Source organism: Bufo gargarizans, chromosome 1 (assembly GCF_014858855.1).
Source record: "Bufo gargarizans isolate SCDJY-AF-19 chromosome 1, ASM1485885v1, whole genome shotgun sequence".
Classification (NCBI taxonomy): Eukaryota; Metazoa; Chordata; class Amphibia; order Anura; family Bufonidae; genus Bufo; species Bufo gargarizans.
Genome location: NC_058080.1, coordinates 493,423,485 through 493,445,213, shown reverse-complemented (window position 1 = coordinate 493,445,213; position 21,729 = coordinate 493,423,485). Strand labels below are relative to the sequence as shown.

At 41.1% G+C, this 21,729-nt stretch overlaps 1 protein-coding gene across 6 annotated transcripts in view; it reads left to right on the top strand.

The window, feature by feature from the left end:
• LOC122923369 overlaps positions 1-21,729 on the top strand; it is a 198,905-nt gene that overhangs the window by 168,453 nt on the left and 8,723 nt on the right. For 3 of the 6 annotated variants that reach the window (XR_006387285.1, XR_006387288.1, XM_044274202.1), the window contains exon 8: positions 20,681-20,808. The exons of the other annotated variants lie outside the window; for them this stretch is intronic. Coding sequence is in view for 1 of the 3 variants with exons in the window: in XM_044274202.1 (XP_044130137.1) it covers positions 20,681-20,792 (112 nt within the window). In the remaining 2 variants the exon portion in view is untranslated. The remainder of the gene's footprint in view (positions 1-20,680; positions 20,809-21,729) is intronic. 6 annotated transcript variants of the gene reach the window in all.

The following is a 21,729-nucleotide window of genomic DNA, read 5'->3' as shown; positions in this document are numbered from 1 at the left end:
CCTCTAAACGCTTCCTGTAGGTTCCAATGAGAGTCTGGATTCTGGTTGAAGGTATTTTGGACCATTCCTCTTTACAAAACATCTTTAGTTCATTCAGGTTTGATGGCTTCCGAGCATGGACAGCTTTCTTTAAGTCACACCACAGATTTTCAATTATATTCAGGTCTGGGGACTGAGATGGCCATTCCAGAACGTTGTACTTGTTCCTCTGCTTAAATGCCTTAGTGGATTTTGAGCAGTGTTTAGGGTCGTTGTCCTGTTGAAAGATCCAGCCCCGGCGCAGCTTCAGCTTTGTTACTGATTCCTGGACATTGGTCTCCAGAATCTGCTGATACTGAGTGGAATCCATGCGTCCCTCAACTTTGACAAGCTTCCCTGCACTGGCCACACAGCACCACAGCATGATGGAACCACCACCATATTTTACTGTAGGTAGCAGGTGTTTTTCTTGGAATGCTGTGTTCTTTTTCCTCCATGCATAACGCCCCTTGTTATGGCCAAATAACTCAATTTTTGTTTCATCAGTCAGTCCACAGCACCTTATTCCAAAATGAAGCTGGATTGTCCAAATGTGCTTTAGCCCACCTCAATCAGCACTTTTCGTGCTGTGGGCGGAGAAAAGGCTTCCTCTGCATCACTCTCGCATACAGCATCTCCTTGTGTAAAGTGCGACGAATGGTTGAACGATGCACAGTGACTCCATCTGCCGCAAGATCATGTTGCAGGTCTTTGGTGCTGGTCTGTCGGTTGACTCTGACTGTTCTCACCATTCGTCGCTTCTGTCTATCCGAGATTTTTCTTGGTCTGCCACTTCGAGCCTTAACTTGAACTGAGCCTGTGGTTTTCCATTTCCTCAATATGTTCCTAACTGTGGAAACAGACAGCTGAAATCTCTGAGACAGCTTTCTGTATCCTTCCCCTAAACCATGATGGTGAACAATCTTTGTCTTCAGGTCATTTGAGAGTTGTTTTGAGACCCCCATGTTGCTACTCTTCAGAGAAAATTAAAAGAGGAGGGAAACTTACAATTGACCCCCTTAAATACTCTTTCTCATAATTGGATTCACCTGTGTATGTAGGTCAGGGGTCACTGAGCTTACCAAGCCAATTTGAGTTCCAATAATTAGTTCTAAAGGTTTTGGAATCAATAAAATGACAACAGTACCCAAATTTATGCACCTGCCTAATTTTGTTTAAACAATTATAGCACGCTTTCTGTAAATCCAATAAACTTCATTTAACTTCTCAAATATCACTGTGTGTGTCTCCTATATGATAGATTTAACTGACATATTTTATCGTAACAACCAACGATTTATACAGGAAAATCATGATGATTAACAAGGTTGCCCAAACTTTCGCATCCCACTGTATATCTCACGTTTTGCAGCAGTAATGGTTCGGTAAGGTCCGAATTCTAGTTTAATTTCATGCAAAACATCTTACCAATCTTGAATTCCTCTATCCCTAAAGGACATAAAATAGTGACGGTACCTATCATCAAATGCCCATAGTAGGAATCTGATCATGTAAACATCAGAGTACAACTTTAAAGAATCCATAGTGGACTCATACAGTTCTAAGTGGTTTGCTATTTGAGAAGAACCTTTCTTAGAGAACTTGGGCACAGTGGCATTCAGAAATGTAATGATGCTTGAGGAACTCTGATCCTTTTCTGAATACTGAGGATTTTTCTTCCTAGAGACTTCTGTGTTGCTGGCACCTAGTAATGTGGTTACAGTTTGGAATGCCCGACCTAATTGGGTCAGTCTCCTGTGTAATCATGCCATCACTTCTGGGTGGCTTGTGGTCTTGAATGGAGTCTGCTTTGTGATGACATGTCTAGATGTTGGGGCGTAAGATTTGGGGGTCTGGAAATCCTGCAGTATCAGACGGATCTTGAGCAATATCAATTATAGTATGGCTTGATTTGCCTGTCTGCTGAATTTTGGAATACCGGAGATGTAACTCCTCTAAATAACTTTTTGCCCTTTGATATGCATCATGGCTGTTATCAAGGTTGTATTTAAAGTCCTTAATCTTGGCCTCTGTGATTCTGAGATCTGCTTCTAGCTGGGTTATATAGATCTCCATTCTTTGCACAGACTCATGTCTCTTTTGTGAAAGAGTACTGACCGCCAATAATGCATACAAAACAGGTGGCAATGTGCGTAAAAGCTGTTGGTCCTTGTTGTTTTTATCTTGTAACACATCAATATATGTCAGGTATCTTTCAACCATGCCACCTAACTGCCATATCTCCCCACGTTCTTTCTTGGCTTTTTCCTGCAGCTCATTAATCCATTCATTTATATCTTTATCAATTTTACTCCGTGAGTGTACATATTCAACAACATTATGGATCAGCTGCATTAGGCTAGGTGGACTACCTGCTGTAGCATAGGCACTACCTGGGTCACTGCCTGTAGCACTGGTCAATAATCAATACACAGATGTAACACCACATTGGCTAGCCAAGAAGAAACGTGGAACCTTTCACTATTTGCACAATCAATTAAAGAATTACTCGATCTCGGTGGGACCTCCATTTATGTCATATATCTTCTATATAAAACGAATCTTCATATAAAAGAGAGGATTAAAAAAAATGTATCTAAAAAAAATTATATGACCCTTCAGGCGGACATAAACACGCCTCTAAGTTCTTTTTATCAAGTATCTTAATTTGATTTGTGCAAGCAGTAAAACAAAAGGACAATTGTATATGCAAAATATATATATTGTTTATTATAAAGCAAAGAATATAAATACAATTGCAAAACAAACAATGGAGTTACAAAATAATACCCAAAATGTACCACACTTATCTCATTAGCACAGTGTGACTTAGTGATTTATGACAACCAGTGTCATACTTTTAACAAACAGACTCATATACCAAGAGAAACTTAGGATCTTCTGTTTATCAAACAGGCTATAGCAATAAAACACGGATTATACAGGAAAGTTCTTGAGAACTGGTCCCATCTGAACTCTGTCTACCTTTGACCCGGTAACGTATATTTGTGTTTATTGCTCGTGATATTAATAAGATATTTCTCTCGGTATATAGCCAAGAGTTCCCATACTGTGGGAATATATAGTGTTAGGCGCCTCCATAATGCTGATTAGTCTCTTAGCAAAGATGCATATTGGTAATGGAAGAGCTGACATTATTTAAAAAGAGGACTAAACCCTTGAGAAGTTATTGTTCCATAGTCTGATTGCCGAGCTGAATATTTTATCATATTAATATCATATATTTTTGATTGGTCATAGGAAAACAGAGTCAAGGGATAACAGTTATTTTCCTGTATAATCCGTGTTTTATTGCTATAGCCTGTTTGATAAACAGAAGATCCTAAGTTTCTCTTGGTATATGAATCTGTTTGTTAAAAGTATCACACTAGTTGTCATAAATCACGAAGTCACACTGTGCTAATGAGATATGGGTGTGTTTGCACCACTGTGTGGTACATTTTGGGTATTATTTTGTAACTCCATTGTTTGTTTTGCAATTGTATTGATTTTATATTCTTTGTTTTATAATAAACAATATATATATATTTTGCATATACAATTGTCCCTTGGTTTCACTGCTTGCACAAATCAAGATACTCGATAAAAAGAACTTAGAGGCGTGTTTATGTCCGCCTGAAGGGTCATATCATTTTTTTTTTTTTTACATACATTTTCTTATCCTCTCTTTTATATGAATATTCTTTTTATATAGAAGATATATGACATGACAGAGGGCAACCCTGTCTCGTACCTCTATGGAGAGGATTTTTTTTGGATAATTCTCTATTTATCAATAGCCTGCTGATCGGGTTGCTTTACAGGATATTAATCCATTTGAGAAATTGTGGGTCAAACCCAAACCTTTTCAGGCAGTTAATGAGATCGGCCCATTCTATAGAATCAAATGCCTTGGCAGCGTCTAATGAAGCCAAGGATCAATCCTCATTTAAGGAGAACCCCACCTGCGTAACTACCTGGACCCGCCTGATGTTTTCAGTTGTGGATTTTCCAGGCATGAATCCCGTTTTGGTCCAGATGAACCAAAGATAGGATTACCTTATTTAAACTAGTAGCCAGAATTCTGGTCAATATTTTGTAGTCTACATTTAATCATGCTATGGGTCTATATGAGCCACACTCTAAGGGGTCCTTATTAGGTTTGAGTAATAGTACAATAGTGACTTCCATAAAAGTCTTGGGCAAGAGTCCCCTTTTAAAGGAGAATTGGAGAGTGGATAACAATTGAGGGGCTAGTACAGTACCTCCACATATTTAGCATACACTTCTTTGAGGAGCCTATCTGGGCCGGGAGATTTCCCATTATTAAGGTCTGATATTGCTTGTGTTATTTCTTCTGAGCTAATTGGTTGATCTAATTGGGTACGTTGTGTTGTAGTAAGAGTAGGTAGGGATATGCCCTCTAAATATGCAGATATATCCGCTTCAGTTGCTGATATGCTAGATCTGTATAAATCTTGGTAGAAGTGTGTAAAGGTGCAGAGAATTGCCTCTTGCATGTTGTGTAGTTGTCCTGCGGGGTCTCTAACCGCTAAAATTGCTGAGATGGACAAATTATGACGTACTAATTGAGCCAGTAATTTAGCTGACTGATTTCCTAGTTCGAACGCTGTCTGTTTCATGAAAAATAATTTCCTATCGGCTTTGTCCTTAAGTGTCGCTAATGGTACTTTCAGTGAGTGGTAGATAGATAAAAGGAACGTGGCACTCACCAGGATCTGATGGAATATCAAAACTTTATTGCTTCTTTTATAGCAAAAGATATGCAGGCTGGGGAGCGGAATGGCCCTGTGGTGTGGATCGGCGGTGATGACCGTTTCGTGCTAAGGGTACTTTCACACTAGCGTTATTCTTTTACGGCATTGAGTTCCGTCCTAGGGGCTCAATACCGGAAAATAACTGATCAGTTTTATCCTAATGCATTCTGATTGGAGAGCAATCAGTTTAGGATGCATCAGGATGTCTTCAGTTCAGTCTTTTTGACTTTTCAGGACGGAGATAATACCGCAGCATGCTGCAGTTTTTTCTCCATCCAAAATTCCGGAACACTTGCCGGAATGCCGGATCCAGCATTTTTTCCCACTGACATGCATTAATGCTGGATCCGGCATTAAAATTACCGCATTGACGGATCCGCTATGACAAACTGAGAGACGGATCTTGCAATGCATTTGTGAGACGGATCCGCATCCTGATCCGTCTACAAATGCTGTCAGTTTGCAGACAGATTGACGGATCCGGCAGGCAGTTCCGGTGACAAAACTGTCTGCTGGAATCCTCTGCCGCAAGTGTGAAAGTAGCCTAAGTATAGTAGTATACATTCATCAGCAGTGCTACACAGTTTATTCCCACTGAAACAGCACACCCTCTAGGAATCCAAGTCTGACAGTGCTGCCGATCACATTTATTAGATGGTTGTGTCCAGAACCTGTGAATGTATAGATTAAAACATCCTACAAGGTGTATAGGAAACTAACACACAGTGGCCCTAATTTATTAATGTATCGGCTCCAAAAATCTGTCTAAAACATAGTACAAATTGGCGCATCTAGAGTTCGTACACTTTTTTCTGACATGATGGACAAAGGGGCGAGGCCTATCATGCTCCATTTTGCACCATATTTCTGGCTTTTAAATCTGTCTCAAAGTACGCTAACCAATAGTTACTAGTAATCTGTTTTTCCCAAACCCATAACGGCTCCCATGGAGAGGACCACCTTCCCTTTGACAAGAAACCTGCAACATAAAAAATGGGACATGCATATAGATACCTCTGTTTTGCTAGGAATTCAGCTCAAGGATAGACAGGGAAGAAAGGGAAAATTGGTTACCTGGAATTTTGCTTTCCTTGAGTCCGAAGGCAGCACATAATGGGTTAATCTTGTCTGATTTGCTTACTAGGACCGCCCACCTAGCTAAATCACACAATTAGCATAATGAGTATATATACACTCCCTCCGCCACCCTGCTTTGTTTTTTTTTTGTTTTTTTTATAGATTCAGACCATAACTGCAGTACAAAGAATTTATTAGAAAGGGTAAGCATGTGCTGCCTTCAAACACAAGGAAAGCTAAATTCCAGGTAACCAATTTTCCCTTTCCCATTTCGTCCTTGGCAGCACATAATGGGATTGCATAGATCATAAAGGGGGGTATACTAATATAAGACTGCATTTAGAACCCCAGTACCGAAGGCTGAGCTCTTAGCATCGATGTCCAGTCTGTAATGCTTCATGAATGTTGATGGAGTGGACTTAGAAGCTGCATTACAGATATCTTCTATAGACACCTGTGCTTGTTCTGCCCAGGATGCTGCTGTAGCTCTTGTTGAGTGGGCTCTTATCGGAAAAGGAGGGGATTCGCCTTCTAATTTGTAGGCCTCTACAATAACGTTTTTTATCCATCTTGCAAGAGTGTCCTTAGATGCTTTCTGACAAATTTTCATCTGTTCTGAATTCTTCTGTTCTTAGAAGATAGATTTCCACTGCTCTTTTGACATCTAAAGTATGTAACCAAGTCTGCTCTTCATTGGAAGGTTCTGGAAGGAATGTTGGAAGAAAGGATTCCTTATTAACATTAGAAGATGATGGTACTTTGGGCAGAAAGGATGGCATAGTTTGCAATAGTACCCCTTCTGGTAGGGATCTTAGGTACGGATATTTTGATGATAGAGCCTGCAATTCCCCCAGTCTCTTTGCAGTAGTGATGGCAATAAGGAATAGAACTTTATAAGAAAGCCATTTTAGATCAACTTCTGATAATGGTTCAAATGGCGGAGCTGTCAACTTCTTTAACACCAAGGATAAGTCTCAGTTAGGTATCGGATGTCTATATACCGGCTTCAATCTTTTAACTGCCTTGAACAATCTAAATATTAATGGATTATTTCTGAATTTGCTTTCTGTCATAGCATTGATTGCAGTCATGTGGACTCCCAGTGTATTTGGTGTAATCCCCTTTTGAAAACCGTCCTGTAAGAACTGGAGAATTTAAGCTACAGTCATTTCTGTACGACTAGTTTCAGACATCCAAGATGCAAATCTTTTCCATATCTTTTCATATTTAGCATTAGTTGAACTTTTATGGGAAGAAGGTAAGGTATTGATCACTGACTATGAGAGACCTTTCTCTTCTAACCTGGATTTCTCAATCTCCAGGCTGTAAGCTGAAGTCTGGTCAGGTTCTGATGATATAGACTGTGCTGTAATAATAGATCGGGGTGAAGAGGAAGCTTCCAAAATTCTCCTTTCGACAACTGGAGTAGAAGGGGAAACCAAGGCCTTCTGGGCCAAAAGGGGGCTATCAATATAGTCTGAGGCTTCTTAACTAAAACTTTCTGTAGGACTTTTAGGATGAGGGGAACTAGAGGGAATAAGTACACATACAGGCCTTTCCAGCTGATTGAAAATGCATCTACAATCGTGGGGTTGTCGAATTTGTTTAGGGAGCAGAAATTGGGTAGCTTCCTGTTGTGTCTGGATGCCATTAGATCCCACGTCGGTGTACCCCACTTGGCTATAATCTGCTGGAAGTAACGTGGATTCAATTCCCACTCCGATGGTTTAATTTTCTTCCGGCTCAGAAGATCCGCTTGAATATTGGCATAGCCTCTGATATGCACTGCTCTCAAATTTTGTAGGAATAATTTTGCCCACGCAAAGATCTCCTTGCATAGGTTCAGTAGGCATAGACTCCTTGTCCCCCCCCCTGTTTGTTTAGGTAAAAAACTGCAGGAAGGTTGTCTGACTGAACCAACACTTACTTGCCCTTGAGATCTGCTTGGAAATGATGTAAGGCCAGCTTAATCGCCTTTAGTTCCCTGAAATTTGATGATTGTCGTTTTTCTTGGTTGGACCACCAACCTTAAATCCACTTGTTCTGGAGATGTGCTCCCCATCCTAGAGCAGAAACATCTGTGGTAATTACTAAAGGAGACAAAAACTGGAATATTTTCCCCTTGGATAGAATAGTTTCTTTTAACCACCATTTTAGACTCAAAATCGTGGATAGTTTTAATCTGACCTGAGCTCCAAGATTGTGATTGTAACGCCAGACCCGTAACATATCCTGTTGGAAATCTCTGATGTGAAACTTTGCCCATGAACAGCATCTATCACGGCTGTCAGGTGTCCAAGAGTCCTCATTACCCTGTGAACTGAAGGTTTTGGGGAAGATGTTAAGTATACCACTTCCTTTTTCAAGGATACAATCTTCTGAACTGGTAGATACAGGGTCATGGTACATGTGTCTATCTGAAACCCTAGGAACCGTTTCGATGTGGTAGGGTAGGTGTCGGATTTCTCCCAATTGATTAGGAATCCTAAGGTATGGAGGAGCTTGATGACCTTCTGTAAGTGTGACGTCAGCATGTTCTCTGATGGTGCTGTTATAAGCCAGTCGTCCAGATATGGAAACATCTGTATGGATTGAAGATGAAGATTTGCTACTGCAATCACTGCAATCTTCGTGAATATCCTGGGTGCTGAAGAGAGGCCGAAGGGCAGAGATTTAAACTGGAAATGTTGTATCTTTCCGTTTTTGAAAATGGTTAATCTCAGAAATTTCCTTGAAGACCTTTTTATTGGTTCGTGAAGGTAGGCGTCTTTTAAATCTAGTGACGCCATGAAATGACCATTTTGTAGCATAGCCGTGACTGATCTTATGTTTTCCATTTTGAAATGGATCTTCTTGATGTAACTATTTACATAACGAAGATCTATGATCAGACGCCACTTTCCCCCTGGTTTTGGCACTGGAAACAACCGGGAATATACTCCTGCTCTTTTTTGATATATTGGAACTGGTTCCAATGCTCCTTTCAGTAGGAATTCTTCTACCAGCTCTGTAATACGGGGGTCCTCTTTTTGATTTAAAAGGAAGCATATTCTGGTTGAGTGCAAGCTGCGCAAATATTAGTAGGATAATTATCCGGCAATGGCTTTAACGCAGGAGATGCATGAAGCATGCTTTTTCTTTTGTTTCTTTGAAGGTCTAACAGGAGAGGATTCCAGGGAATGAGTAGTTAATTGCTTACTACAGATCACACAGTAGTACATCCAGGTCAGGGCCGTTTCTTGGACCGGGCAGGCCGGGTGGCTGCCTGGGGCGCTGTCAGAAGGGGGGCGCCGGCAGGGCACAGCAGGAGATTAGTGCTGCGCTTCCATTGTTGAAGCGCTCACTCATCTCTATAGTCATCTGTATCGCCGTCCTCAGGACGACGATACAAATGTCTGTGCTGCGGCAGCCGGCAGGGGAGGGAGTCATCTCCGGGGGGGCACTAAGAAGGGGTATTTTATATTGGCATATTATGGGAACATTAGCTCAACTGGGAGCATTGCAAGGCGGTATGTTTTGCACATTATAAGGATAATTATTTCTACTGGGGGGCATTATGGTGGGCTTTATTACTCCCCCATTGTATGAGCCCCCTAGTAGCAGCACTAGCCTCTCCTCTGCTATCCCTCTGCCCCTTCTCCAAATCCTTATTATGAAATCTTTCTCATTAGGATAAAGCATAACATCAGCTCCACCGAGCCCCCGGCCAAAGTGTTGAAGTGGCGTCCGAGATCCCCAAGGCCCAAGTAATTGTACGTTTTCATGTGGAGTATGTTTATGTTATACACATATAGCATACACTGTTCCACACGATATACAGTATACCTCTACACTGTGTAGGGGTTATACTGTTTATTGTACAGCATGGCACAGAGGTTATATTGTCCGGCATGGTGTAACCTCCATACATTTTATGTACAGTATACAGTAATCCGCCTTGCCATCTATGCTTTGAATCTGGTTTTATGTTACTTGGTTTTTGTACATTTACTTGCGTGTGCTAGTTGAGACCTGCTGTGATTTGGGTTTAGTTAGTTATTAAATGCTAACATGACAGTTTTTTGGTTTTGCACATTATTGATGATTGTATTTCATGACTACTCTTCTAGGGGTATTGCCTTCCTTTATACTGCAGTTCTACTGTACTACTCTGCCTGCGACTTTTAGCAGTTTAAGCAGTAATTTATAATTTTATTTTGCTCTCAATAAATCTTGAGCATAAAAAAATAAAAATAAAATAATATATATATGGTGAGACGGTTGCAAGTACTCTTTTGATGGGGAGGGGGGGGGGGGGAGTTTTTTTTACTGATCCAGGTAATTATCAGGCAGGGGCTGTTTACAAGACTGACATAGTCTGAGTCTGTGCTTTTTAGTTCTTTTTCCCCCTCTGCTTGAATGGCTGGACATCTGTTTAGAAAGAAACAGGAATATATATATTAAAATACAATATAGCCATTGATTTCCAGGAAGACCGACACAGGACAGGACTTGTACCTTAACTAAGGCAAGAGCTCGGCTGCCAGGCACACCAGGCAACATGGCTCTGCGCTAGACCGCCTAATATACTTAACTTTGGCGCCAGAAGAGGGAGAGAGAGAGGCGGGCATTAATGATCTCAGCGTTCCTGTGCGGTGTGTTCCACAGCCTGCACCGGAAGTCGCTTGAGTAAATGCCGCTAACTTCGCCCCGCAAGTAATAACTCCCCGCTGGCTGCAATAAGCGGATACAGACCAGCGCCAAGGACACGCCACATGGCTAAGCTGGACTCTGAACCATGTAACCTGGGACACACCACACGGTATAAGCGGCTAACATAACAATAGGTGGGCTTCTTCCTTCATCCAGAATGAGGACAAATAAAAAACACAAAGCAGGGTGGCGGAGGGCGTGTATATATACTCATTATACTAATTGTGTGATTTATCTAGGTGGGCGGTCCTAGTAAGCGAATGAGACAAGATTAACCCATTATGTGCTGCCAAGGACGAAACGGGAAAAGCCCTATAGCTTACAAAACCATTCTTTTTGCTGTAGTGAAATACACTCAAAAAGAAAAGGTAACACAAAGGCCCAAAGGAAAAGGGAAGGGAAACTGGGGTGCTGTTATGGGTTCTGGAAAAACAGATTGCTGGTAAGTGTAATCTGTCTTTTACCTCCTTACCCATAACGGAAACCCACAGAGTAATAGACGTAAGTAGTAAAGAAATTGGAGGGTTTACTGCCTGCAAAACATTCCGACCAAAGACAAGATCAGATAGTGGGAAAAAAGTGCAATCTATTGTACCCGAGAAAGTTAGAAGGGGAAGACCAGATAGCTGCTTTACATATCTGATCCAACAAGGCTTCTGCTTTCTCAGCCCAGGAAGTAGAATGAGCCTGAAAAAAGGAAGGAGGAATGAGCCTGAAAAAGAAAGGAGGAAGAAGGTCCTGACTGTTGAATAAATAGCCTCCATCTGCTGATGGTACTTCTACTAGCCAAGAAACCCTTATTCTTTCCCTGATACTGCACAAAAGTAGCCTCAAAGTAGCGAACTAGACACCTTCTAACAACTAGACAATAGAAAAATGCTTCACTGTCATTAGAAGGATTATCACAAAAACATGGGAGAACAATCTCTTGCTTCTTATGGAATTTAAAAACAGCCTTTGGTAAAAAGGAAGTAATGGTCTTCATTAGAGATGAGCGAATCGAAGCTGACGAAGTGGAATTCAATCCGAATTTCCAGAAAAATTGAAATCGCAACGAATGCAAATTTCCTTGCGCTTCGTGGTAACGAATCACATTTTTCTTTAAGTGCCTGCAGCACGTGTGAGGGCATGGAGAAAGTTTGGGAAAGCGGGATCAACCAGACTGACATGCATGATGCAGCCAATTAGCAGCCAGCCAGCCCTGTGATGTCACAGCCCTATAAATAAATTTAAAAAAAGTGCAGGGAAAGGATAGGGAGGAATCATTTTACAGCATCTTAGTGCAGGGAGAGACGTCAGATGGCGCTAGGGACACTGCTAGAAAAGCGATTTACAAGTGCAGGGAAAGATTTTTTGGGGGATCCAAATAGCCATTCTACAGTTCTGTCATTCCAGCAATTTGTTCTTGTTATTGGGGTGCAAGTAATATGTTGAAAAGCCTTTAGTGGCCTATTTTAGTACAGAAAGAAAAATATATACGCAATTTACTGTTGCAGTTATTTGTGGTAAAAGCGTTTAGTGGCCTATTTCAGTACAAAAAGATAAATACATTTTCAGTTCACTTCTGCGGTTATATGTGCTGAAAGCATTTCGTGGCCTATTTTAGTACAAAAAGAAAAATATATTTTAAGAACACTTCTGCAGTTATATGTGTTGAAAGCGTTTAGTGGCCAATTTCAGTACAAAAAGAAGAATATATACGCACTTCATGATTACAGTTATTTGTGGCGAAAGCGTTTAGTGGCCTATTTTAGTACAAAAAGAAAAATATATTATAAGTTCACTTTGGCGGTTATATGTGTTGACAGTGTTTAGTGGCCTATTTCAGTACAAAAAGAAAAATATATTCTCAGTTCACTTTGGCGGTTATATGTGTTGAAAGCATTTAGTGGCCTATTTCAGTACAAAATGAAAAATATATTCTCAGTTCACTTTGGCGGTTATATGTGTTGACAGCGTTTAGTGGCCTATTTCAGTACAAAAATAAAAATATATTCTCAGTTTACTTCGGCAGTTATATGTGTTGACAGTGTTTAGTGGCCTATTTCAGTACAGAAAGAAAAAGACAGTATATTCTCAGTTCACTTCGGCGGTTTATGTGTTAACAGCATTTAGTAGCCTATTTCAGTACAAAAAGAAAAATATATTCTCAGTTCACTTAGGCGGTTATATGTGTTGACAGCGTTTAGTGGCCTATTTCAGTACAAAAAGAAAAATATATTCTCAGTTCACTTTGGCGGTTATATGTGTTGAAAGCATTTAGTGGCCTATTTCAGTACAAAAAGAAAAATATATTCTCAGTTCACTTCGGTGGTTATATGTGTTGACAGCGTTTAGTGGCCTATTTCAGTACAAAAAGAAAAATATATTCTCAGTTTACTTCGGCGGTTATATGTGTTGAAAGCATGGATGAGAGTCAGCAGGGTGGCAGCAGTGGGAGGTCGGGAGCCAAACGTGCTCGGCGTAGACCACCTGCTTCGCAGCAGCCTACCTGCCTGGAAAGTAGTGGTGTAGAATTCACGGAAGTAGCGGTGGTAGCAAGCCATCAGTGCAGACTGCTGGGGGGAAAATCACCTACTTCGTGGTGTGGCAGTTTTTTGTTAAGCCGCCGGAGGAGGTTAACATGGTCATATGTAGAATATGTAGGCAGAAGGTGAAGCGTGGCCAGGGTGCCAATGTTGGCACCACAGCCATGCGTCAACATATGCAGCGCCACCATACAGTGAGGAACAGACGTATTTGAACACCCTGCGATTTTGCAAGGTCTCCCACTTAAAAATCATGGAGGGGTCTAAAATTCACATTGTAGGTGCATTCCCACCCTGAGAGACAGAATAAATAAAAAATTCAGTAAATCACATTGTATGATTTTTAAAGAATTTATTTGTCTTGCACTGCTGAAAAAATATATCTCAAGGATCGTTGCTATGACAAAACACTATCACTCAAAGCAACCACCTAAAACTTAACTTTTATTCAAGGTTCTTTAGCAATAAACAAGTCCCAAATAGGACTAATGTATACATAATGCAACTACAGAAGGAACTATGATAACCTGGACAGTCAGCCAGTAAATTGGGAATCACATTTGGAACAACACGTCTACATACCTAATGTCTGTCCCTGTTTAACCCTACAAAAATGTGCTCAGCCCAGAGATACACCTGAATGATAGGGGTACTCTGTCCACGTACCTTGGCTAACCTGTCCTTAAAAAGCCCTAACTTAAATCTAATACACAATACATGATTGAAAATCCCATTAATTGGATACACAATACTTGGTTCACAGTACCAACGCGTTTCCCCTTGTGATAATTAAGGTTCGTCAGGGGACAATTGGTCAAACACTGATAATAAAATATCAAATCAAGTATTTTAAAATAAACAAAGGGAAAAAGAAAAAGAAGAAAAAAGAAACTGGAGCACCCCAAAGCAGCACTGGTCTGTGAGACAATATGATAAACTATGCAATATTTGTCAGAGATAGAGATATAAAAAATATGCAGTGCCGACCTCTATAGTTGGTTAATTCAATAAAGACCACTAGTATAGTACTTATCTGATGAATCCAGTCGACATTTCTCACACACAGACCGATGGTGCACAGTTGGAGGGGCTCCAGGGGGCAAACAGATACAGCTCCAGTTAGTCCATGTAACACACTCACTTTTTAAATGCCTGGATAGGGGCGGATACAACCTCCATTGGATGATGATTTTGACCTGCTATTGGGTAAGTACTACTCCCCATGCTATCAATTAGTATTTAACCTAATGGTGCTTATAATGATGATGCATTGGAAGCAAGTTCGCAATACAGTCACCCATAAAAGCGTCGGGCCAGCATAACTCTGCGCTAATATGTTATTTGCGCGATAGTGGCCCACTCGATATAGCGGTCACATGACTTGTTCACGTGATCCTTGGCAGGGTGGCCGTGGGTCTCACCTAGGAAAATAGTGGAACGCACTTTCGATATCCGGGTCACGTGACGTACTCACGTGATGCAGGAAAGATGGCCGCTTGCTCCACCGATGTAAACAGTGGAACGCAGTGTGCGGTGGCCGTGCGCTCCATCAGTATGTGTAGCCAGACAGATGGTGACCGTAAGGGAGTACATCCCACCACTGCTGCCACCCTATATTAGCCCCACAATCCCACTCCAGACCCACACAGAAAGGAGGTAGAAGGGGGCGTATAGTGGTACTTCTGTGCTGACACACATTAAGAGGGGAGCATGGCGGTGTCTTCAAATGAAGAAATCAGTGAGTGTGCCATAAACCAACACCTGTTCTTGCCAACAAAAAGATACATTACACTACGTGCAGAATTATTAGGCAAATGAGTATTTTGACCACATCATCCTCTTTATGCATGTTGTCTTACTCCAAGCTGTATAGGCTCGAAAGCCTACTACCAATTAAGCATATTAGGTGATGTAAAATACTTACTTGGTCACTGAGACCAAAAAAATCCCTTTAGGGATCCCTATTAGCAGTTAAAATATAGCTTTTATTATCAATAGTAAGGACTCACAACAAAAATTGAAAAAAGAACAAGGAAATTTAAAACTCAGTTGTAAAGAGGTATGAGGTATAATTAGATAGACCAGGTTGCCTAATTTTTGCAACCTTTTATAACTATGTCTGTATTATGTAGCTCGATACAATGATGTCTATTTTAGTCATAGCGTCGAGGCTGTTTGTGTGCAGCAAACAAACCTTGGGAGGCACTTGGAATTTGTTTTATCACTATTGCTATGGGCTTGATTTTATTTTTTAATATTTATTTATTATTAGGGTGCCCTGCAGAGAGCCTTTATTTCAGGCCTCCCTGACACAGTTGTTGTTGAACTGTAGATAACATGTTCCAGTGTTTGCCTAGTTGGTAACAAAGCTTCAAATGAACGGATAAGCTACAATGTTGCCCCTATTTATGTCATAAGGGTCAATGCAGCCGTATTCCTGCACTCATTCAGTGCTTGGCGTTCCTCTCCCTGCTATGCAGGATGTCTGCCACTAGATGTTGCTGATCACACGTGTCACTACCTCACTAGACCTCGCTATGTTTCACTGACAACTCGGTATCTCTACACTAAATATCCTCTCTTTCAATACAAACTGCCTAAAAACAGGATCGCACTCTCTACACCCCTCCCGACATGTTTCGCCGCTGTTGCGGCTTCGTCAGGGGATGCGGGGTATATGTACGCGCGCGCTCATTATGACCTCCCTTTATACACTCCATAAACCCGCCCCTCTAGGTAAATCATCCAATGGAATCCATGCACGTGACTTCTGGCCCGATATCAGTTTAGTGACGTCTATTCCCAGCGCTTGTCCTTCACAGTCTCATGTTAATGACGTCTATTGCAAACGCTTGTCATTCACAGTCTCATGTTAGTGACGTCCGGTCTCGCTTCACTGACGTCAGGCAATGTTTACATGGTTCAGCTAGCATAGTATGAATGAGGATTTAGCAATTACCTCACTCAGCTATAACGATGGTAGGCTTCTTCTATGCAAATACGATCTATAGTTTCCACTGTATATACTAGTGAAGGTACAGACGTCAATTGATTGTTCTAGTTAGTGAATCCAAATCAAATGATTTTAACCCACATAATCTATCTGATTATTTTACGGTGAAACAAAATACCATTAACCATCTTTTGTTTATTATTTCACTATATTCGGTCTATCTTTTATGGGTATAATGTCATTCCCTCTTATACTAATTTCATTAATTTTGTTTATTTTTTGAATTATTATTGGTATTAATTATTTGTTTACACTTATATATGTGGGTTAGGTAAATATATCATTCGAGCAATAATAAGAAATAAAATTAAATGGGCCATAATATCCATTGGTGGCTACTGGGGGTGGGTTCATATTCTGGGACTATCAGGGGGGGGGGGTCATTATTCTTTGTTTCTTCTTCTATTTAGTTATTATTTTTTATTTAATAAATTTTATTTTTATTATTTCATGTGCTAGACGCATCAGATGAAGGCTGTATATGAAAAGCCTTCATTCAGGCCTCCTGGGCTCAGGGTCTGTACAGACCCTGAGCCCAGGAGGCCTGAATGAAGGCTTTTCATATACAGCCTTCATCTGATGCGTCTAGCACATGAAATAATAAAAATAAAATTTATTAAATAAAAAATAATAACTAAATAGAAGAAGAAACAAAGAATAATGACCCCCCCCCCTGATAGTCCCAGAATATGAACCCACCCCCAGTAGCCACCAATGGATATTATGGCCCATTTAATTTTATTTCTTATTATTGCTCGAATGATATATTTACCTAACCCACATATATAAGTGTAAACAAATAATTAATACCAATAATAATTCAAAAAATAAACAAAATTAATGAAATTAGTATAAGAGGGAATGACATTATACCCATAAAAGATAGACCGAATATAGTGAAATAATAAACAAAAGATGGTTAATGGTATATTGTTTCACCGTAAAATAATCAGATAGATTATGTGGGTTAAAATCATTTGATTTGGATTCACTAACTAGAACAATCAATTGACGTCTGTACCTTCACTAGTATATACAGTGGAAACTATAGATCGTATTTGCATAGAAGAAGCCTACCATCGTTATAGCTGAGTGAGGTAATTGCTAAATCCTCATTCATACTATGCTAGCTGAACCATGTAAACATTGCCTGACGTCAGTGAAGCGAGACCGGACGTCACTAACATGAGACTGTGAATGACAAGCGTTTGCAATAGACGTCATTAACATGAGACTGTGAAGGACAAGCGCTGGGAATAGACGTCACTAAACTGATATCGGGCCAGAAGTCACGTGCATGGATTCCATTGGATGATTTACCTAGAGGGGCGGGTTTATGGAGTGTATAAAGGGAGGTCATAATGAGCGCGCGCGTACATATACCCCGCATCCCCTGACGAAGCCGCAACAGCGGCGAAACATGTCGGGAGGGGTGTAGAGAGTGCGATCCTGTTTTTAGGCAGTTTGTATTGAAAGAGAGGATATTTAGTGTAGAGATACCGAGTTGTCAGTGAAACATAGCGAGGTCTAGTGAGGTAGTGACACGTGTGATCAGCAACATCTAGTGGCAGACATCCTGCATAGCAGGGAGAGGAACGCCAAGCACTGAATGAGTGCAGGAATACGGCTGCATTGACCCTTATGACATAAATAGGGGCAACATTGTAGCTTATCCGTTCATTTGAAGCTTTGTTACCAACTAGGCAAACAGGGGATACACTGGAACATGTTATCTACAGTTCAACAACAACTGTGTCAGGGAGGCCTGAAATAAAGGCTCTCTGCAGGGCACCCTAATAATAAATAAATATTAAAAAATAAAATCAAGCCCATAGCAATAGTGATAAAACAAATTCCAAGTGCCTCCCAAGGTTTGTTTGCTGCACACAAACAGCCTCGACGCTATGACTAAAATAGACATCATTGTATCGAGCTACATAATACAGACATAGTTATAAAAGGTTGCAAAAATTAGGCAACCTGGTCTATCTAATTATACCTCATACCTCTTTACAACTGAGAGTTTTAAATTTCCTTGTTCTTTTTTCAATTTTTGTTGTGAGTCCTTACTATTGATAATAAAAGCTATATTTTAACTGCTAATAGGGATCCCTAAAGGGATTTTTTTGGTCTCAGTGACCAAGTAAGTATTTTGAATTTATATCCCGAGGATCTCTAAAGGGACTGTGGAGAATCATTTATTAGGTGATGTGCATCTCTGTAATGAGAAGGGGTGTGGTCTAATGACCAACACCCTATATCAGGTGTGCATAATTATTAGGCAACTTCCTTTCCTAATGGGTCAAAAGAAGGACTTGACAGGCTCAGAAAAGTCAAAAATAGTGAGATATCTTGCAGAGGGATGCAGCACTCTTAAAATTGCAAAGCTTCTGAAGCGTGATCATCGAACAATCAAGCGTTTCATTCAAAATAGTCAACAGGGTCGCAAGAAGCGTGTGGAAAAACCAAGGCGCAAAATAACTGCCCATGAACTGAGAAAAGTCAAGCGTGCAGCTGCCAAGATGCCATTTGCCACCAGTTTGGCCATATTTCAGAGCTGCAACATCACTGGAGTGCCCAAAAGCACAAGGTGTGCAATACTGGAAGACATGGCCAAGGTAAGAAAGGCTGAAAGACGACCACCACTGAACAAGACACACAAGCTGAAACGTCAAGACTGGGCCAAGAAATATCTCAAAACTGATTTTTCTAAGGTTTTGTGGACTGATGAAATGAGAGTGAGTCTTGATGGGCCAGATGGCTGGATTGGTAAAGGGCAGAGAGCTCCAGTCTGACTCAGACGCCAGCAAGGTGGAGGTGGAGTACTGGTTTGGGCTGGTATCATCAAAGATGAGCTTGTGGGGCCTTTTTGGGTTGAGGATGGAGTCAAGCTCAACTCCCAGTCCTACTGCCAGTTTCTGGAAGACACCTTCTTCAAGCAGTGGTACAGGAAGAAGTCTGCAAGGTAAGAAAAACATGATTTTCATGCAGGACAATGCTCCATCACACGCGTCCAAGTACTCCACAACGTGGCTGGCAAGAAAGGGTATAAAAGAAGAAAATCTAATGACATGGCCTCCTTGTTCACCTGATCTGAACCCCATTGAGAACCTGTGGTCCATCATCAAATGTGAGATTTACAAGGAGGGAAAACAGTACACCTCTCTGAACAGTGTCTGGGAGGCTGTGGTTGCTGCTGCACGCAATGTTGATGGTGAACAGATCAAAACACTGACAGAATCCATGGATGGCAGGCTTTTGAGTGTCCTTGCAAAGAAAGGTGGCTATATTGGTCACTGATTTGTTTTGGTTTTGTTTTTGAATGTCAGAAATGTATATTTGTGAATGTTGAGATGTTATATTGGTTTCACTGGTAAAAATAAATAATTGAAATGGGTATATATTTGTTTTTTGTTAAGTTGCCTAATAATTATGCACAGTAATAGTCACCTGCACACACAGATATCCCCCTAAAATAGCTAAAACTAAAAACAAACTAAAAACTACTTCCAAAAATATTCAGCTTTGATATTAATGAGTTTTTTGGGTTCATTGAGAACATGGTTGTTGTTCAATAATAAAATTAATCCTCAAAAATACAACTTGCCTAATAATTCTGCACTCCCTGTAGATATATAGATAGACGCTCACATATAGAGCTTTCTCTTAAATAATAACATGACACTTCTTGTACCCCTACCATCCAGGTGTATTTCTGGGCTGAGAAATTTTTTGTAGGGTTAAACAGGGACAGACATTAGGTATATAGACGTGTTGTCCCAAATGTGATTCCCTATTTACTGGCTGACTGTCCAGGTTATCATAGTTCCCTCTATAGTTGCATTACATATACATTAGTCCTATTTGGGACTTGTTTATTGTTAAAGTATTTGAACACCTGAGAAAATCTGTGTTACTATTTGGTACAGAAACCTTTGTTTGCAATTACAGAGGTCAAATGTTTCCTGCAGTACTTGACCAGGTTTGCACACACTGCAACAGGGATTTTGGCCCACCTCTCCACACAGATCTGCTCTTTCCCTCTTCGTCCTCCGGCAGCACACCATGGGTTAACCCGACCTCATCAGCTCCTTGGACCGCCCACCTAGTTAGACAATCAGAGATTAATTAGTCAGTACCTATATAGCCGGTCATCTAGCCGCATCCCCTAGTGTTTTTTCTTTGTCCTTCAGCGGACTGGCCGGCTGTCTTGCGGCCAGTTGGACTTTGCCCACCCGGATTAAAGTCTTTTCTGTGCGCCATGTATGTTCCCTGGCGCTTTTTCTCTCCATTACAGTGGCGCCCCGGCAGTAACGAGGGACCGGAAGTCTTGTCCCTAACTTCCGGTGCGGTGGAACGCACCATGTGGAACGCAGGCGCTGGGCGTCTGACGTCACAGGAAGTTCCGGTTTGGGCGCCAAATTTGAATTATTTAAGCTAGGTAAGCCTCTAGCTCACTGCCCTTGTGCCTGGCAGCCAAGCTTTTGCGTTCCCAAGGTAAATTGCCTGTCCTGTGTCAGGCAGCCTTCTCCCCCTGCAAATTTAAAGACTGTATTTTATTTCTTTTTTTGCAGATGTCCAGCTCCAGCAGTAAGAGGTCTAGGAAGACCAAACACAGGCTCTGCCGTGCTTGTGAACAACCCCTTCCTGATAAATGCTTGGAGGACGTGTGTGTGGACTGCTTGAAGAGCTCCCCTTTAAGGTTCGCAAAAAAAACTAAGAAACAGGTTTTATGCATTTCTTGTATCCAGCCGCTCCCTGAGGATGCTTTGTCTAACATTTGCAAGAACTGTTCTCATTCTGATGAAGTATTGGATTCAGATACCAGAAAATGTATGTCCTTACTCAAGGCCTTTTTAGAAAAGTCCAGTAAGAAAAAGCAGAAGACAAAGCGTTATATTTCTCCAGCTTCTTCTGATCAAACTTCCCGGTCTGAAGGAGAAGTATCGTCAGAATCGGATCCAGAGTTGCCAGTGTTGGAAGACAATTTTTTGTTTAATAAAAACGAGGTTAACCTCCTAATTAAAGAGGTCAAGAACATTATGGAGTCCAAGAAAGAGAAACCCTCTGAGCAGAATGAAGAGAACCTGTTCTACTTCCCTAAAAAGAAAGCTACGTTTTTTCACAGACATCCAGTGCTGAACTCTATTATGCACAAGGAATGGGAACATCCTATCGGGAAGATCAACCTGGGATCCAGATTCAGGGCCGCTTATAAGACAGATCTGGCTGAATCCACAAGCTGGTAAGCCCCCGCTAGAGTAGACCCTTCCGTTACAAGGCTTGCAAAGAAATCCTTCTTTCCCAGCAATGACTCCTCCTTACTAAAGGACCCTATGGACAAGAAGGCGGATGGCCTCCTGAAGAGGCTTCATACTTATATAGCCTCCCTGAACAAGGCAGCTATGGCCGCTGTTCCGGTGGCACGTGCGCTGTGCGTCTGGCTGAGTCATCTAGGAAGGGACATTGAGGATGGAGACTCTAAAGCTGGCGGCGGAATTCTTATGTGATTTCCCTGTTGACTCCTTGAGATTGACAGCAAAGAATATGGCCCTGGCCAACTCCGTAAGAAGAGCTACATGGCTGAAGTTGTGGTCTGGTGACCCTGCATCTAAGAGCAACT